The sequence below is a fragment of the Accipiter gentilis genome, chromosome 20 (assembly GCF_929443795.1).
Source record: "Accipiter gentilis chromosome 20, bAccGen1.1, whole genome shotgun sequence".
In the NCBI taxonomy this organism is placed as follows: Eukaryota; Metazoa; Chordata; class Aves; order Accipitriformes; family Accipitridae; genus Astur; species Astur gentilis.
Window position 1 is genome coordinate 1,170,963 of NC_064899.1, and position 19,607 is coordinate 1,190,569.

The window sequence follows — 19,607 nt, forward strand, 5'->3', positions numbered from 1 at the left end:
GGAGATATGATGTACTCCACGTACTTGGAAATGAAGATACTGGACAGTGCATCTAGCGTACTTGTCAATCAGGGAGGCAAGGACTGCACTAGTGACTGAATCCCGACTTTCTGTGAGACAATGGCTATGACTATATTAGCAAATGGTACGCACACAAACTGCCAATCTGGAAAATAAAACAGGTGGTGTTGAAGACTTGCCACATACACCATACATATTTTGTGGACTTTTTGTTGGACTCGCTCTGGCCATCGATCAAATGCCTAGTAGTAGTTGGAGCACACATTTGGTTTAATTTCATCTGGAAGTATGCAGCTTGTGTGCTTCAAGACTGCTTTGTGATGTGAAACAAAGAACAGTAGATGGGAAAAATCAGAGTATTTGCCCCAAAGTTGCTCCAGATTTCAGCTAAAATGCTAATGCAGATGAATCCGATGCAAGCCTTTTTTATTAGGCCATTATGTGAGAGCATGGATGCAAAGGACAGGACAAGGTATTTTAAAAATTACTACTTAATGCCAAACACAGACAGTCAGCAGGAGCTAGTTCTCAAGGACCTTGGAATCAGTGTAGTGATTTGTATCTATGAGGCTGCTGCAGCATGTGTAGAGCTCCCATGTGAAATCTGGAAGAACTTCATACTAATTTTGCACGTCTCTAGTTCACTAAACGAAGCCCAGCTTAAGAGAGTGGACTGTCACTAAGATGTTAAAAGGAGCTTGTTAAACACATGGACAATAGAACATGGATGTCATATGAGCAAAAATTCATAGAGATGTGTGTGCTCCAGTGGCAAGTGGGAACAAGTTCTTATTAGCAATGAAAGCAGAACTGAGCTGGAGAGGCTCCCTCTCCATGGGCAACATGCAAAGACAAAGCAGCCTCCATGAGTCTCCAAAGGAAAGAGCTTAGTAGCACAAGGAAGATCCTTTCAACCTTCTTTTTGTGCTCTTTGGAGTGAGGGAAACAAATCAATATTAAACCAACACTGGAACCACATTAAAAAGGATGGATATAAATCAACATTGTTGTTTGTTTTTTATTACATTAAATTTATTCAAAATCATTTTAAAAGACAAGTGTTAAACCACCGTAAATATTAACACGAAGTTCATTATAATTATCACTCATCATTTATGTGGGTGAGACTTAACTCATACAATTCACCCTTCCAATTCATGGACTTTGAAGGATGTTATATGGCCTTTCATATTAGCAATAATGATCCCAAAAGAAAAGATTATACCACTAGTGATTAAATTTTTTCAAAGTACAAAATGGAGAAAAATCCTGCAGAGAAAAACATGTCAATATCTCTAATCCTAGTGAACATTTGCTTTCAAGGTGGGAACACAGACATTACAGGTAAAAAAGAACTACTCTTTGAAAGTACTATAAATAACTTGATCATATTATATAAGTAGTTTGATAAGAAATAGAAAAGAAACTAAATATCCTGTTAAAATCAGATGGGAAAGCCTGAAGAAAAATGGCATTAAATACAGTTTTCTGAGTTTGAAAAACCTATGCCAGCTCATTTTCATGAAATTCACAAGGAATCAAAAGTGTTAAGAGATAAATGAATGTATTTGGACTTACAGGACACACAGTAATGCTTTGCTCCCACTGACTCATGCTCAGACTTTCTTCCAGCGTTGTGCATTTCTTCATCACCATGTCCCAGCCACAATAAGGGTCTTGGGATCCAATGCATGCACTGTGAATGAAAACCAGTCAGAAAACATGAACATTTATCTTCATCTGTAGTGACCAAAGATCTCTAAATAACTATGCGGCGTCCCTTCATGTTTCGCAGGCCTAAAACAGACAGTGAAACTGGTCCCTGTTGTGGTATGGCACAGATGAAATTACAAAAGAGAAGAAAAATGAATTTGAATGCCTACACAAAGCTAGTATTTCTTTTAAGTGCATAGCTGAATTTCTGGCTGTATGCATGGTATATCGTCAAGACTGATTATTGTACTTAATTACTAGAGAACTACAGCAATTCATAAAAAGCCTATGTTGTCTGCTCCAAGTAACGAAGATTTCAGGAGTGACAGTTCTTAGTCTTTTCTATCAGTTTTGGAATGACAGTTATCATCTTTGTCAGAAATCAGATGACAAGGTCTGCTCTTTGAAAACTGATTAGAAAACCTCTGGTTTGTTGTCTGCACTGCTATAGAATCCCTGGAGGTAAGTTCAAAGGGGTGCCGGTGGCTGCCATCACACCTCTGGCATTTCACACACTGCCCTAGACATCCCCTCCTCTGGCACATGAGGAGGAAAAAGGAAGGTTAGAGAGAAGGATGGTAGTCCAGCCTCCTACAGACTCTGAAAGACCCGCTGTAAAAAACTAGAAGTTCTTTTCGCTATTAAATGGCAGCTTTCTCTTGCTACTGGTAGCACAAGCGTTAACAGTCCAGGCAATAGGTCTGCAGCTTCATAGCTAATGATATATCAGAAAGGAGGTGGAAGTCCCATTGTAGTGAAGCATAATATAATTGGTTTAACACTTGTAAAAATACTTATAAATTACACATAAAAATCATAAATTCAAACATTTTGTCTAGATTATAAAAAATGCTAAACTGATCATTCTTGCTCAGCTCATTCTTCGAGATATTCAAAACCCATCTGGACACGGTCCTGGGCAACCGGCTCTGGGTGGCCCAGCTGGAGCAGGGGGGCAGGATCAGGGGATCTCTAGAGGTCCCTGCCAACCTCAGACCTTCTGTGACTCTGTCCTCACAAATCCTGTGTTTTCTTCATATTTCTATTTATCTCTGGCATTCCTCATGTAGTTCCCACAATAACATCAGACAAAATGCAGACTTACTCATTCCCTACTATGCTATTCCGTAATACCATCACAGGGGATCCTTACTACTTATAAATTTCAAAGAATTAGTTTCTACAGTACACTTGGCAACAAGGATTGCCAGTGCTACGTGGGAGCATAGTTCCCATCTGCAAAATGGACGCAGAGTAAGAGACGTAATAGCCAAAACTCCCTAGGTATCCCTAATTAGGCTGCCAGTTCAAAGATAAAGCTTCTGGTTTAGGGGATTTGGTGTTCAGAAAAGAGTTTCCACTGATGGTTCTTGCAGCTGCGAGCACTTAGCATTTTTGTTACTCAGGCTGCACATGTTTCTATTTACTCTATCTAGAAAGTGAGGAGGACAATTAATACAAATTATGGAAAGTTCTAAGTGTCTTGGTCTTCCAGGGTCTGCAAGACAAGATGTTCAGTGTTCTCCTTCGGAGTATCTCTGTTTTATAATGTTTTATAAAAAAATTACTACAAAACATGTTTTATAAAAAATTATAAAAAATGACTACAAAACAAAAGTAAAGGCTGACTTAATGCACAATTGGCAACATTAGCTGTGCTATTTCTCAGAGTAGAAGTGCTCACTTTTCCAACTTCACTATTCCTTTATGCTAAGTGTTAATATTTTTAAATGCAGTTATTAGGCTTTAGACACCTTCTATTAAAAAAATAAAATATTTTAAAAGTCAATACCCTTTCACTCAAAAACACACTCCCTTTCCTGGGAGTAAGCTGATCCTTCTCCCACTCTGCTCTTAGACCATATTTCCTCTTTTGCTTTTGTTTCCACATTAGTTTCCACTCAGGCAAATGGCTTGCACCTTTCATTACAAGTCACTTAACAGTTATAAGTAGGGCACTCAAAGCATATTTTGACCGTTCTTAAAACTTCCTGGTATCAGAATGGATCCTAGTTCCATGGAAGAAATAAAGTTAAAAAAAAAAGTGCTGAAAAGTCCTTGTACTGCCAGGACAAAGCATGTTCCATCACTCCGTGGGCACTGAACGTGGCCATTTCAGTAAAGTGACCGGGTTTGGAGAGCACTGCAGCAAGATAAAATGAGGTGAATCTTTCCAGAATTTAGTTAAGAAGGTCCACTGACCACATGAAAACTATGGTTTTAAGAAGTTAATAACTCAGCTAACCTCATGCAGATGACAAGAGGCTAAATGCAAAGAACTGCCTCTAAAAATGAAAGGCATTAACAGTCTTCAATAATTGTTTGTTTTTTTTTTTTTCTTTACACTACAATACATAAATTAATCCTGGAAACGTATGAACTATTCCAAACAAAGCAACAAGAAATTTCATCTGAGAAGCATTCCTCACATGACAAACTCTATTTTTGCCTTATTTATTTTTTATAATGTTCTAATTGATTGTCCCAGTCATTATTATATCTAATCTCATTTTGTAAAAAGTTTAATTTTTGAAATCTTATATTCAGAAAGAAAAACCGTACCACGAAAGTGTAGTTCAGCATCACCACCCTCTTTCTGGCATTTCAGTTCACTGTGCCAGATATATTAATGAAATGAGGCAGGACCTGGCTTAAATAGCTGCCCTGTTCTCAGGTATTGGCACAACAGTCCTTTTCTGTTCTGCCTCAACATCTCGGAGGGTTTTCTTATTTATTTCTTTTAGATCACTTGCTTAGATCACCAGTGTCTCTGAAAAGTGGATATATTTTCTCTTAAGTTAAGAGGATAGGTAATATGCGGGTAAATTTTAATCCATATTTGCTTAATTATGCTACCTTTTAAAACCATTTTCTTTCCTTTGAGGGATAATTTAATGTGTGAAAAACAGCAGCTAATTATTTTGATCTGCTATGCATAGATTTAAAAAAAGAAAGAAAAAAGAAACAGATAACAAAATAAGATTATGGATAGAAAATGAGGATAGAATAAAGCTTGTAAGTATGAAGATATCAGAACTTCAATCTGAAATTAAAGGGACTATTATTAACTCACAGTTATGTGTCCTTACTGTCCTCCATAACGAAAATTTCATATTGTTTTAACTCTTTTTTAATGACTCTTTCTCCCAAGAGCCAGCAGTAAGAGGAACAGCTTCAGTGTGTACATGAAATAACAAAAGAAACTGTACAAAATGGCTGTCAAATTCATGTAAGTAAGGAAAGTTGAAAATTAGGTACCATTACACATCTTTATGCCTTTTTCTTCCCAGATCTCTGTTTAAATTAAAGCCATTTTAGATGCTACTGTTGAAAAATTAGATAAATTTTAAAATTAGTATTAGGTCTTTCAGTTGACAGGGCCCTTTCAGACAGTGACACTGGAAGTAGCAGAGCTGGATAATACATTAGTCATCTTGTCTCTGGGAGTCTACCTTACATCTCAATTTCACCAGAGATGAAAATGAATGTTTTGTCTGTTACTCCCAGTAGGCACCAGCCCACATCTCTTAAGACTTCACGTCCCAGCACTGCTAAAACTGGCAATTTTGTGCAGGAAGGAAATTCAGGAATAAAAGTGAATTGATGCATTCTAAGACTCTTGATGCCACTCACCCTGTCGAGTCAACATTCTCTACAAAAACATTCAACAGCTTTTGGCTTCTACTGATTGATGCTAATTTTCCTCTGTGTTGTCATTTCACATTTTTTACCAAACACAAACGATAAGCAGTTGAGTGTCTCTCCTGCAAGGCGTTCATTTGGCTGCGCTGGTTCGGTATGCCTACGGACAGTCGTGCAACACTTAATGGATTTTGACTGACTGGTAACAGAACCGTAAGTCACCTCACTCTAAAGCAAGCCAGCAATAGCAGGTCATTTTCTGCAGCTATTTCATAATTATCACCAAGCAGGCTAGCAAAACTGCTCTACTTCAGTTACATGTGAGAGGATTTATTCAGACAGAAAATGAGGCCAAAATGAACACCATGCAGAGCAAAATATATAAAAAACCCCATACAGTTTTAGACTAAAAAGAATCTGTTACGCGTGCTCCAAAGAACAAAAACCCATTAAGATTAAAAGCTGTATTCTGATACCACTGATTTAAAAGAGATTTTTAAATCTCCTTTCAGAGGAAGAATATATTCCCATATCAATATACATTGCAAGTGCTAATCAGGTGTCCTCTTGAGCTGTAACATTTTATTCAGAGCTTATATAAACCTAAGAGGTGCATCTTCTGAGCCTGTTCAATGAAACATTTTTCTGTCTTTACCGATACACAGCATTTTGAAGAACAGAGGATATTTCAGTCTCCTGACCCTTTCAATCCTTCCTACTGAGATAGCCATGCCTACCTAGTTCCAATTACTGTCAACTGTGATCTGGACACTTTGTATACCAGGAACTGAACTGGGGTCACCATCTTATTTCACAGAAGCTAGATTCCTCACTGCAAATTTGAACAGACAACTGAAGATAAAAGCCTGCCTCATGTTCCAAACGCACTGTGCTATCCATTTCTGAATGAATACATAAATCTGATACTAGACTTCTGTACAAAGGTACCTATCAGTGTTTTCATTACTGCTGGTTTTGTAGATATATATGTATATATATGTGCGTGCAATGAAGAACGGGGATGTAAAGATACAGATGAATGATGCAGAAGAGCATAAATAGTAGGCACATAATTTACAAAGTCCTAGGAGCTCAAACTAAGATGTGTGTCAGATATTCAGAATCCTGCTTAACCCTTGTCTATGCCTATAAGAAAAAGCAAATCTTTTAATCATCTCAGTCACTCTGCGTGGACTACTGCTGCTTCCTCTGACTTGAATTTCTATGAGACAATCAAAATCCATCTAGGAATGATTCACTAAATCTACAAGCTCCTCCCTTCAAATCCAGAATCAGGAATTTATGTATAATTTGTTTAGTAAAGTCGTTTATAACACACAGTTCTCTGAATATTGGTGCTTCCAAGTAGCTCCACCTGGAACGATGCAGAAGACGACTTTCAGAGCACGCTCTCTGCAAGAGAACGCAGGCTTGCCGTTCGTTGTAAAGACACGACATCCGAGGTCCTCATCCATGTCAATCGGCCGAGACAGAGCGTCCAGCCCTCCGATCAGGAGGCAGGAGCCTGGAAACGCTGGGACCCCCAGGCGCAGCGAGGGTTTTCAAAGCCCTTTTGATGGGTTGAAACCAGAGCCTGCAAAGCTGTGGTTTGCAAACAGGCTCTGAAAATCTGAGCTACCTAAGTGGCAAGGCAACGCGAGAGCAACGGATTTGGGGATTTTCCTACACGTTTATGTGTTGCTAGACCGGAACGGCAATAACAGTGATTGCCCAGGCTGGACACGTTTTCTTCCATATGGTATCCCCACGACTTTAAAAGACCTTCACATCTGTAGCGGATATAAATGTAAACAGGGTACACGACTGCCAGATTCTTTCCGTCAGCTGTAACCTAGGTTCTTTTGAACTTCAAAGTTGATGTTAACTTTATACTAGAATCAATTGTAAAGACAGAAGGCCCAGATTCAGGACGTACAACTGTCCTGGGTTGGTTAAACCATGACAACAACTTGACTCCTTAAGAGTACTAACCAGGTCGCAGGTATCCCAACATTTCGAGGGCACGGCTACCTCTCGTTCCAGAAGTAACTCTAGATACCTCCACTGGCCTGACAACGTATTATGAGGAGCAGATGGCCTTCAGAGCCACTCACTTTGGGCTCGTGGAACTGGAGCAACCAAACTCTTGCCCTGGAATCCTGCCCACAGTTCACACTGCTGCATCACAAATATTTTCTCTCTCTCTCATACACTCAGGTCAATAGTGGACTCCAAACTCAGTTATTAATTTTCTGTAAAATTTCAAATACATGAAAATGTCCACAAAAAATGTTATGGAGTATTAAAAGAGCTGCAAATAATTCTCATGAGAAAACAACTGGTGTGTAATGCAGAGCACTGTAAGCTCAGATGGATAGGGTATGTGCTGGCCTGACTGAGTAGCAGTTCAGTACGTGATATGTTAAATTAATTTAAAATAAAAAAACCTTCCAGATTTGCCTCCCCACCCCCTTTCTTATTACCATCTAGTCCCTTTAACTTCTGTTTCCAGAGAATACACTTGCCAAGTATCAAATGACTAGTGAAATGATCCCTTGGAAAGTGGGTTACTTTAAACGCATCAGGTGATTTTCAAGAAAAACTTAACAGTAACTACACTGAACTTAGAATTCCTCAAACTTTTGGTATTTTTGAAAGCAAAGAAATGAATTACATCATGACATATGAAAACCACATGCCTGTTTCAAATTTTTATTTCTTAGCTCACTTCTTTGTTTAAAATAATATCCTACTAATAAAATCTGAATTGCAAATATATAGTCAAGTCCATCTGGTTTTGTTACAACTTTGCAAACTAAAAGGAAAAGACATTTTCCTTTTTATCATAAGGCTACTTCAAGAAATACATTGGGAGCAGGCTGTAAAATTCTGCCTGTTTATCAAAGTTCCTTGTTTGCCAAAAATGTGTGCTTACAATACGCACACATATAGATCACACACTTTAAAGAGTTGTGACTAAATATTTCAGGTACAGCAAAACGTAAATGCATAGTTTGTCTCAAATGCATTTTGTGGGCCAGATAGACAAACACTTTCTGCAAAAACCTTGGTTTTTGCAGGGGAAGACAGAAATACAGGTCAACCTCAGATCTGTAGACCTTGAATTGATTCCCTCCCCAGTATGGGACTAATATTCTAATTCTTCTGAGTGAGGAAATCTTTCAACTGTGCTTATTTCATACTTCTGCTGACTTTACTAGTGTTCTCATAAGTCCATACCAACTGAAGATAATTTTGCAGTGTATCTAATACCTAAAAATAGACTTGCCGTTATTTAAATGTGCTTATAATCTAGTCTTGCAGCCAGGATTACTGTTTATCCCAGTCTGGGAAATTTATGAGGATTCTGATTCTGGAATATTACCCTGGAATCACTAATTCAGATCAGTCCTCATGTGGTTCCAGCATTCTAATGCAGCAGTGTGTTTCTCTGATTTAAACTGGAATAAGGCTTGCGTATTTTGAAATAAGGAAATCCACCTGGATATCCAAAAATAACTATTCTGGAATTATTTTTTCAACACAGCAATTTCAATTCCATGTGTTGGCAAGCTCTTCTGGACACATTAGCACCTAGTAATAGTTTAGACCACATTACTCGTTGTTAACTTGTATAATATTAGTATATAGGAATAATTATTCTTCCATCTAAGGATAGCCAGTGTTTTATTACCATGAAAACAGGTTCGTACTGAGTGTGAGACTACTTCTGAGGAAGCATCATCTATAACTAAGGCAAAATAAAGCAATGCAACAGTGGTTGAAATACTTAATCTAATAATCTTGCTGGAGTTCTAGGAATGAAATAAAGCATAACCAAATTTCCAATAATTTTCTTCTGTCAGTTAATCCAACACCCTTTCTAATATTACGCTGCTACAGTTATCTTTTGCATATGTACAGATTGCTTAGCTAATAGTTAACAAATAAGCCAAAATAAAAATGATGGAGTACAGAGAGAGAAAAGTTACGGTTAAGTAGAATTGCTATGATAACATTACTTAGCGAAACAATCTTGTGACCCAATAATATTTTAAGCATATAATATAAAAAACAATACTCAAATATTTCCAGGAGTTGGTTTTTTTGTGTTTTTTTTTGTTGTTTGTTTGTTTTTTGTTGTTTTTTTTTTTTTTTACACCAGAGAAGTCACTATTTGCGCCACTTTTAGCGGATAGCACTATTTATTTAGACATAACATCATAGTAAGGTTAGTTTTCAAGCCTTCTAAGCGTGTGAAACCTATCTTCCATCAGAAATACCAATTCTTGACCCTTGCTTGGTAAGGTTTTGCAGAACATTGGGCTGATACAACTTTTCATTGCCCGTGCTTTCAGAACTGATGCACTGAAAACTCCAGTACAAATTATAGCATCGACAAATTTGCCTCAGAGAAATCACTGCCCCCCAGGGTTGCTTTTGAAGGCCACAGCTGCCAATAAACGCAAGCTGACTGGTTCTTTGTTTCAGGGCACAGAGTCTTTACCCCCTGCTACAGATCTTATTCCTTCTTACAGATGCATAGAGCCTTCAAAGTACATAGCAAATGCTGCAGCTTTAGAGATTTTAATAGTTATCTTCTCATGATAATCATTCTATTTATCTCATATTATAGTTAATTAGCAGGTATAAAAAAAGTCAGTTGTGCTTTATGCTTGACCTACTCAACTTTGAAGAAGAACAGAGAGCTGGAGAATTCATAGTGAAAATAGTGGCTCCAGAAAATAATGTTGATGGTCTTCCATAAAAGTTTGGTAAACATGTGAATTGCAATACCCAGGTGATAATAACCATTCCCCAGGGAGAGCTGAACTAAGGTAACTGCTCTGCAGTTTTCTCCCGGAGCATGAAGATGCCGGGGCCTTTTGGAGAACTCTTTGTAAGAACTCACACGTCCCAAGCTATTTTTCCCTAGCTGACTCCTGAGAACAGCAGGATTATGACAGGATGTTCAGAACTATTCAGCCATTGGCAGCAGTCTGCAGGAGACCCCCCCTATGAAAACTGTCAATCCAAATAACTAGCAAGAGCAACTCATAAATGACTAAAACATCGTGGCATAATAGAAAGTGCAGAGCAACCCGAACTACAGGTGTGACAACGGGCTCTGCCTGTGGTATGGTCTGCTGTCAGAGTCCTAAAAGTGCACTGAACTACAACTAGAACACCAAAAAAAAAAAAAAAAAAAAAAAAAAACCAACCCCAAAAAACAAACCTAAAAAAAATAAATAATCAAATTTAGCCTCCAAATGTAAACCAGTATTTTCAAGGGCCTTTGATAACAGTGTTTGCGGGAGCGGAGCCGTGAGCTGGTGGGGAACAGGACCTTCCTGAACCAGAGGGAATGTCTGTCAGAGGCAACTGGGTGTCACAGAGGACTCCACCACAGGGAAGTGCTGGAGGAACAGATCTACAAGGAAATATGAATCAGCTAAATATCTACAGCATATCAGAGTGATAGTTAAGGAGACATAATAAACTACAAATAAAAGCAATAACCGCATGTTTTAGAGGCTAGCACGTGAAAACAGAATGAGGAGTAATGAAATAAAAAGAAAAAATAAGACAATCTCAAGAAAATTATCTTGACATTGAGATATTAGCTTGAGGAACAGTCTGCCCAACAGAGGGAGTTGCATTGTCTGAAAGCTTTGTACTAAACCTAAACAAAAAGATTAGAAAAGATTAGCCGGTGAGCACTCTGCCATTGACACAAAAAGGCAGAGCGGATGAGCTAATGCACCTTCAGCCTTTTGGCTTTTTTAAGGCTGTTATTCATACACAAACATGCTCTATTTCTCAATAACTATGTGAAGTAGATACTAAAGACTACACATGCCCTTGATCTGGGGAAGAAACTCTAGTTATTATTGATGGAAGTTCAGAATATAGCCTTGGCACAGTTATACAGCCGTTAAGTATGATAAATGTGAATAGATAAAATTAAGCGTCCAAAAAAAGAACCACAATGGCCCAAGGCATTACCTTAGGTAAGTTTTACCCATTACTCTATTTACCCATTGCTATAATATAGAAGTAACAGTTGGCAACACGTAACAAGAATGTGAGTACTAAAGCACCCAGTGATGCAGTGACTAAGTTTCAGATGTTTCATTACCCAGTGAAATTTATAGCCCCAAGTAAAGTACCTACACTCTTTCTACATGTAGAGAACCAAATACGCTTGAAATCCAGCATAAGCCAGGAAAAAACTGGGTAAGCCAAAAGCAAGTGATAGGTGAGAGAAAGATTATGTCTGCGTTTTCCAAATGACCCGAATCCCCTAAGGATAGATGACAAGGAAATGCCATATTTCATCTAGATCACATCTGTAAATCCTCTCCTTTCTCACAAAACAGAGCTTGAATTGCTGGTGAACTCTTTAACGGAGAAGAAAGCATGGATGGCAAACTTTTTGGTGGAGTGGATATTTAATTACTATGAGGAAAGTCATACAACTACAAAAGATATGACTGAAAAGCCCCACGAGGAATAGGAATAATTTTATCTCCTTTTAAGTAATTCATTCCAGTGGAAGATGAGACTTCACATACCTCTGGGCAGAAGAATAAATTATTATTTGAGCAGGATTTGAGTCATTTAGCTACTGTTCTACTCAGGAATATGGGAACAGAACCACTTTTTTTTTTTTTTAAAAAAAAAGAAGCAAGCTCTTAAAATCTAGTCCATTAGACCTCACTGCTCAAACAGGGAGAGGAATGCCTAGCCTACAGGCATGCACAGGGTCTGTGATTTGAGACACCAGTCCCACCCGGCGAGGGCAGGGACACGTCTGTGCCCTGCAGCCAGGACAGCGCTGATCTACCTCGGGAATTGTCCTGACAGCAGCACAGGGACCTTGTGGGACCTCCACACAGGCACCAGCTAAGCAGGTGCTCTGGAAGTTCACCTCTGGATCTTGGAGTTCACGCCTCACTAATAACGTAATAAGGCTCCAGCCTTGAAATGTCTGAAGCGGAGTGCAGGCTTGGTGTAAACACGGGACGCCCGTATTATTGAGCTCTCTGTGTTTATGATTGCCATCACGTGTACACGGACCCTAAGAAAACACAGGATACCGGCCTGATCTCCCTTTCTGAAACACACACATCTGCTTAGGGAAACGTGTTCAATGTCTTGTACAACCCGAATGGCATAATCACGTCACATGCAAGAAAAGAGAGAAGCATAAGAATATGTCGTTAGATTTTTCCCTTCTTCAGATATACACACATGCATACATATACCCCTCCCAATATACAAGTCCTTCACTTAATGAAAAAGAGGAAACAAGCCAAAAAGGGCTACAGGACCACCACACATCCCATTTCAACTTGCTAAACCAAAGAAAGATGAAACTTGGCCCTATGTTGGCCCCTAAACCAACAAAACGCTTGAGGCAGAGACTTGCCTATATGTAACTTAAAGTAAGCTTTGCAGGACTTCCAATGCGGCTTCGGGTGTCCTATCACTTCTATTTTAGTAAAAAATTCCTAAGATATGCTACATAAGACAGCATAAACAAAAAGGGCCGGTAAAGGACTGTAACAGGGAGACTACTCCCCTTCCCCGGTCTACTCCAGTTCTCCGGGCACAGCTTTTCCTTCGGTCTTGTTCTCAACCTTTCCCTGGCCTCCTGCACGGCACCAATCCCCACGTAGAGCCAGGTCCCTGGAAAAGTCCCTCCGCTCTCGCCGAGGCCGAGCCCTGCGCCTGTGTCCCGCAGTCACCCCCGCTGCGCCCGCGGCCCCTCCGACAGCAGAAACCTCGGCGCCCGCGGGCGGTCGCTGCCCCGCACGGGAGGTACAACCAACCCGTCACGCACAAATAACATCCCCACGATCCTCAGTCTAGCGGCCGAGAAAGGCAACTGGCAGCCTCTCTCCCTCCTCTCGTAGTCCGGCTTTTCGAAGGAACGCACTTTAATAACCTGAGAGCGAGACAAGCTAAAAAACAAACGTGTCTGTCAGTTCTCAAAAAGCTCACCACGGTGGTTCGGGGTCTGATGTAAACCAGAACAACTGTACTGAATTAATGGAACCACGCTTATATCAAAGGGAAGGTATAACTAATTAGATGAAATTAACAACCTCTAATAACATCTGTTTCGCAACCCAGAAGTATTTTTAGGTAGAAGTTGTATGCTGAACTTTAAATTCCTTAACTACCATAATAAAGTCTAAAACCAAGTGATGATTTGTAAGTTATCTTCCTTGTTTGATTGAACAAATGTTCGCTGCATAACACTTCCACCCAGTAGAATATTTACATTTATTATGGTTTCCTGATCCAGCACTGCCTTTAAATAGCTACTTGTCCAACTAGTCTTAACTCTCAGTTCATCCAAACCAGTTTCCTTTCTGAACCCACAGAAGTATGGTTTACTTAGTTATAATATAGCTTAACCCCCTGCCCCAACTTAAATTTGTCCAAGTTTTAAGCTTTAAATAGATTAAACCAGCAGCTCTATTGCACATTATCAGATAGCTGTCTTCTATACAAACCATTTCTTACTGTTTCATTTCACAATTCAGAATCTGTATAAAGACACTTGAGAGTCTCATCCAGTCCTAACAAGTTAGTACAAGAAGTCAGAGACACTTCTGATAAACAGTGTACACAGAAAGTCATTGCTGAGAGAGGTAATTAATTCAGATTCCTACTTACAGTCATTTTCCCCTCCCACTTTTCAACACCCTGCCGCAAGCATTTTTCTCCAATCAAATCAAACTAGGTACTTGTTCATACCTGTACGTTTTGTAAAAGAGACATCTCTTCAGGGGGACCTTAATCACGTGCTCCTGAAGGCCCACGAAAAGGACGCTCTGGCTGTGCAGGATCTGAAGGCTCCTGATGGGCTCTCGCTGACTTTTTGGCAGGAGTTCGATTTCCTCGAGCAGGCAGCTGCTTGAGGTCTGGTTCATCGGGGCAAGTACTTTCTTAATAGTGCCATAGGCTGCAAAGGCAAGAGGAAAAGGAGTTACTAAAAGTCATACCAGGAATTCTCCCTGCTTGGCATCATTCAGTGAACAAATCTTCGTCCCATGCTGGATGTTTTCAATGAAGCCTCAGAATGTGGGACTACTTTGACCGGAGTTTCCTAAATTGCTTGTAGTACTGTGAAAAGAACTTGAAAACAGCTACTGAAGTTTTCTATGGGATGTAATAGAGTAAAAAACACTTTTAGTAGTGCAGAACAGACTTCACAGCAGTAGTCACTAGAAAACAAGCTTTTGAAGTCCGGCTATTACAAACAGCCATTCACAGCAAGGGTTACTGATTTCAGTTTACCACATCACACTACACTTTACTATGATTGAAGTAGTTTGAAAAGCAATAAAGTCCATCATTGTCCCCGTCTGTTTTAAAATTCTATGTGTTAAAAACTAAGGGTTTTACATATGTATCACAGTCATTTAATAAAGCACATATGCATGAATATCTGCAGGTCTTAACTGAGTCTAGGTGAATACAACAATAAAATCAGGGCACGTCCCTTCTTTCTTATCTGGATTTTGACCTCCGAATAATTTTATCTTTTAGCATTTGCTTTTCACTTCTATTCTTATTGTGATTTCTAAGCAAAGATAGTTAAACACCTCCAACCAGTGTCACAGGCGTGATGAGATTTCCGATTCACTCATGCAAAGTTTTTAAATAATTTAAAAATATCAAAGAACATTTGTTCTGAAACAAAGGAATACATTCTCACACCGATAAATATTTTAGGTAGCTCTGTGACCAAAAGTGCATTGTGCACCCTTCCACGTGCCAGCAGCAGTAAATGTTAAAGATCCAACACTGCAAACACATACCGAGGTCAGCTCTTACTCATGGGAATCCTTGAAAGACTCTAACTTCTCTTGTGAGTCGCTAACAGCTGTGAAACAAATGTTTGGGATGCTCTGTTCTGCAGCCCAGTCAATATGGGTTTTGCCATCACTAGCAGAAGGCCAGAGGCTTGGTGCTGACCCGGCAGCACCGGGGTCTCAGGACGTGTCTGGCCCAGCCTTGGCAGGAGCTGGTTTTGGCCGCGGCAGCGATCGCCCGGTGGCCACGTGTCTGTGCTCTCCCTGCGCTGGCTTTTCTCCGGGAATGCCCGGGGCAGGGGGCTGGCATCCTTACCTAGTCCCTGCTGGAAAAAAACCCAGCCCCTCCGGGATAACGGGGCTGGGGAGGGCAGACTTTGCCTGGGAAGTGGTGAGGAACAGCAAGTAAGCAACCTTAAGAAAATACAAAAAAAGTAGCCTCAAGCAGACTCCAAAACTGAAGAGGAGGCGGAGAACCCAGGAGGCTAACTGCTGTTCAAGTCTTCTCCCCCTTCCCGAGGAAGACTGAGTAGTCAATCTGAAGACCTGGAGAAGCACTAGAAGGGGGAGCGCAACGCCAAATGACAGGGGGAGTTAGCAGGAAGTTTGTGTATAAGATTCTAACCATATTATTAGCAAAACTTTAATAATTAGATAATATGGACTTCATTTTATCAGTCAAAACTAATTAGATGAACCATAAATACTTAGCTCAGTATATAAAGTTCATTCCCCTTTGTCTGTAACAAGGTTTTGAGTGTAACAAATCATGTCTGCATGTTAAAGTCTTTTGACTGACCTCTCAATTCTTAATATAATCACTTCATGTAACTGTTTACATTTTCCTCCTTTCTTGGTATAAACAAGTTCGTCAGGATTTACCATATGCAAGAGTATTTGTTAGAAAAAAACCCTTTCATTAAATGACAGTATTTTTTTTAAATTGAAGCTTTTTGATATTAAAAAAAAATTCTAATTTGACTATCACTTTTTTCCAAACAACCTAGAGTTATATTCAAAAATTAATTAAACCTTTGCCAAAAGTAAGTTTTGTCTCACAATTAAGTGATAACCAGCTCAACTGAAGAATGTAAAAAGTAGAGTTTCCACTGGTGATTGCTGGATGCAAAATCTCAACTATAATTACAGCAAGTTTCAAGGTTAAAATATGGTCTGAGAAGTGGCCAGAAAAAAATCAGTAGCTGTGAAAAAAATGATTTTTTTGGAGCACAGAAGTTAGAAAGATGTACTAAGAGGAAGAAAAGAAGCAGCAGTGAGATCATTTTACAGACGTAAATGAATTGGTATCACTTTATACATCAGTTCATACAACTCTGTATCGCTTGTCTAACTGGCAGCCAACAGATTCAGCGTGATTCATGAGACACTGCATTTGGCTTGCCATCTTTTTCTTGCGTGTGACAAAGATCAGGTATGCACTCAGCATGTGCTTCTCGTACAGACTAATATTTCTTCCTGCCACTGTGTCGGGTCTGGCATCTACAGTCTGAGTCACTTGCTGTCACCTCCCCCAAGATAAAGAAGAATATAAACATGACTGGAGGCCTCCTTCCGCCTATGCCTACATACACATTTAATTTAGAAGTGCAGCTTTGGACAAGAGAATATAATCAAACCCAAATATTTTCTGTTTCTTTTCTACTCAGTAAATTTGTTTGTTGTAGAGGGCAGAATTACAATTTTTTTACGTTCAGGTCTATGGTCTGGAGAATATGGTTACAGCAGCGTACTACCCTAGAATGAAATAAAATATTCTCACTTTGAGATCTGCAGCACTAATGCCTTCCCCAGGGACAGCTGTCATTGCTCTTCTTCCTTCTTATCTTGGCATACAGTCTCCATTCTTCCCGTTTCCTTTTGCTTGCTTTCAGCATCTCCCAAACCATCCTTTTCCCATGTGTTGACTAAGAAGCTCAGCACTCGTATAGAAATGTCAAAAACATAAATGACTGGGCTTTAAGTGACGAAGCAGTGCCAGAGATCCCACAGATTATCAGGAAGAAACACTACTCTTCACAGCAGCAATGTGGGTCATATGCAAGTTCAGTAAAAAGGAATAAAACGTTATCTGAGATCTACCTCTGTCTCAGCAAACTCTCCTGCTTCTGACCTTCTATTACCCATCTTCTCTGCTTTAAATTCCTCCTGCCTATGACTCCGATTCTGCATGGACCACCTGGGAGCCCAAACTAGGCTGAGGATCTGTTTTTATTCTGCGACTTTGAGACAGACACAGATGGAATTGGCGGCTATGTTCATCAGAGTATGGTACGTATCGAGGGTATTAGCTATCAACCTCCTCAAACTATACTAGCGTGTAATACTGGCTACACCAGGCTTCCTTACAGCGGAAAATCAGAGCCACTGCATCAGCACTTTCAAAAGCCAGGTGCTTTGCTCCAGTGTTACCAATTCTACTACAACGCGTGCAACATTATGCATCCAGCCTCCAGCAAAGATTACAGATTTCCTACAGAACTTCTAAAAGTCCCATCGTCAAAAGTGTCGTCTGTTCAGCCATTTTCACACCACAGTCGTAAAGCAAAATAAAGAGCGAAGTAGGGAAAGAAATGAGTCTTGAATACAGCTCTGGGGCACGGAGGTTTTCAGACCTGTCAAAATCTTTCCAGTGAATATTTACTTTATAATCAAACTAACTGTCCACTTCTGCCAAGACATTCCTAAGAGGAATAGTAAACACAGACCTTCCTAAAGGATGTAGCTTTATTGCCATGGACACAAGGAAAGGTCCAGTTCCATCACAAATGTCAAAATTGATGTACAGAACATGTAATAGTACAAAATCAAAGAAGTGCGAGGTGATTGATAAACATCCTGTCACTGCGAAAAAATGTATCATCAGTATTCGCTTTCCTCCACCACAGGAACTGAAAGCAAGCCCTACCGCAAAGCAGAACGTGTATTTGGTTAACAGCAGAGAATTATTCCAATGACAGAAAGTATTAGGTTGCATAAGGGCTTAAGCGCGCTCAACACAGAAAAAAGACTCGGGAACAGCTAATGCAGCAGCTGGTTGAGCCTACAAAGGGAAAGCCCAGGACTTACGATTTAGCAATCCATGCAACATCAAAAAAGATGCATATGGTACACAGAATATGAGAGGATTTAAAACCTGCTCTTTTTTGCCTTTCCTAAAAATAACTTTGAAATTAGTTAAATCATCAGTAGAATGTGGATAATTAAAGCCTTTGCTATAATCTGTTTTCCCATATGGGAGTGGAGTACAATTTGGTTTAAAGCAAGGGTGTATTTAGAAGATATGATAATATAACCATTCTCTGTAACTTAATTTAGCTTTTACCTCCAGGTTTCCGAGATATGTGTTTATACTTGATTTACAGGAATAGGTTTTTAATCTCACTACGGCCTAAAGGACAAGTGAAAGATTGAGACGGACCTTTCTACTTTAAAACCAAAAAACTTATTATGGGTAAATGTAGTACTTCTACAATGATATAGAAAAGAAAAAGAATATAGTTTCATTTTTAAATCCCCACCTTAATTTACAGAGTTTTACTTTAAATATTTTCATATTTTAAAATGTATATTCATTACTTTTTCAGAGAAAAAAAGCGACCCTCAAAATGAATATGGATTCCTCGCACTTTATCAAGGCATAAATTTTAAATTTTCTAAATTTTTATTTTTATTTTCAGAGCTGTTTTACATGTTCATAGTTTGTCTCTCTATTTGAAATTAAACGACAGTTTGAACAATCTGGTCAGTGTGCTAGCTAATTTGTTCTTTTTCTCTACTTTTAATACATTTCATGGTGTAACGATGTGATTTTTCTACACGTTTCAGTCAAAAATGAAGGTTAAAAATCTGAACATGTTCTGCTTTGCAGCCTTGATAGAGAATAAAAACTGTGATAAGCTTATGAAGAATTTCAACAATAAACTACTGTGATTGCCTTGCTATTACAGCCCATTATCATCATGATGATAACAAGACAATGGTGGATATTAACAGAAACACAGACATAAAGCACATTTATTAGATCAAAAAGGCAATTATGTAACTGTAGAACAAGAGCTTCTAACAAATTTTGTAGCTGGAAATACAAAAATAATTTTGTTGCATTTCCACAAGAAATGTTGTAAATTGTTCTTCCCTGTTAATACGGAGACTTATTTTTAAGCACTAAATAGGCTAAACAAAATGTTGGCTACCCTCTGTGCCATCACTTACTCACAGGAAACAGAAAAGCTTAAGCTCTCCCTTATTCAGGTTTCTTAGCTTTCCTTACTCTGTTGTAGGACACGGTTGGAGGAAAAAAAGTATGTAAGCAACCTGGAAAACTCACAGATCATTGCTTATGGACATTTAATTAAATTTCAGTAAATTAAATTAACCAAA

The 19,607-nt window shown here is 39.1% G+C and overlaps 1 protein-coding gene across 3 annotated transcripts in view; it reads right to left on the minus strand.

Annotated features, from left to right (window-relative positions):
* Positions 1-19,607, minus strand: part of SEMA5A (semaphorin 5A) — a 327,513-nt gene that overhangs the window by 87,903 nt on the left and 220,003 nt on the right. For all 3 annotated transcript variants that reach the window (XM_049823923.1, XM_049823924.1, XM_049823926.1), the window contains exons 12-13: positions 14,146-14,353; positions 1,600-1,717 (exon numbers count right to left, since the gene is read on the minus strand). In XM_049823923.1, coding sequence (XP_049679880.1) covers positions 1,600-1,717; positions 14,146-14,353 — 326 coding nt within the window. The remainder of the gene's footprint in view (positions 1-1,599; positions 1,718-14,145; positions 14,354-19,607) is intronic.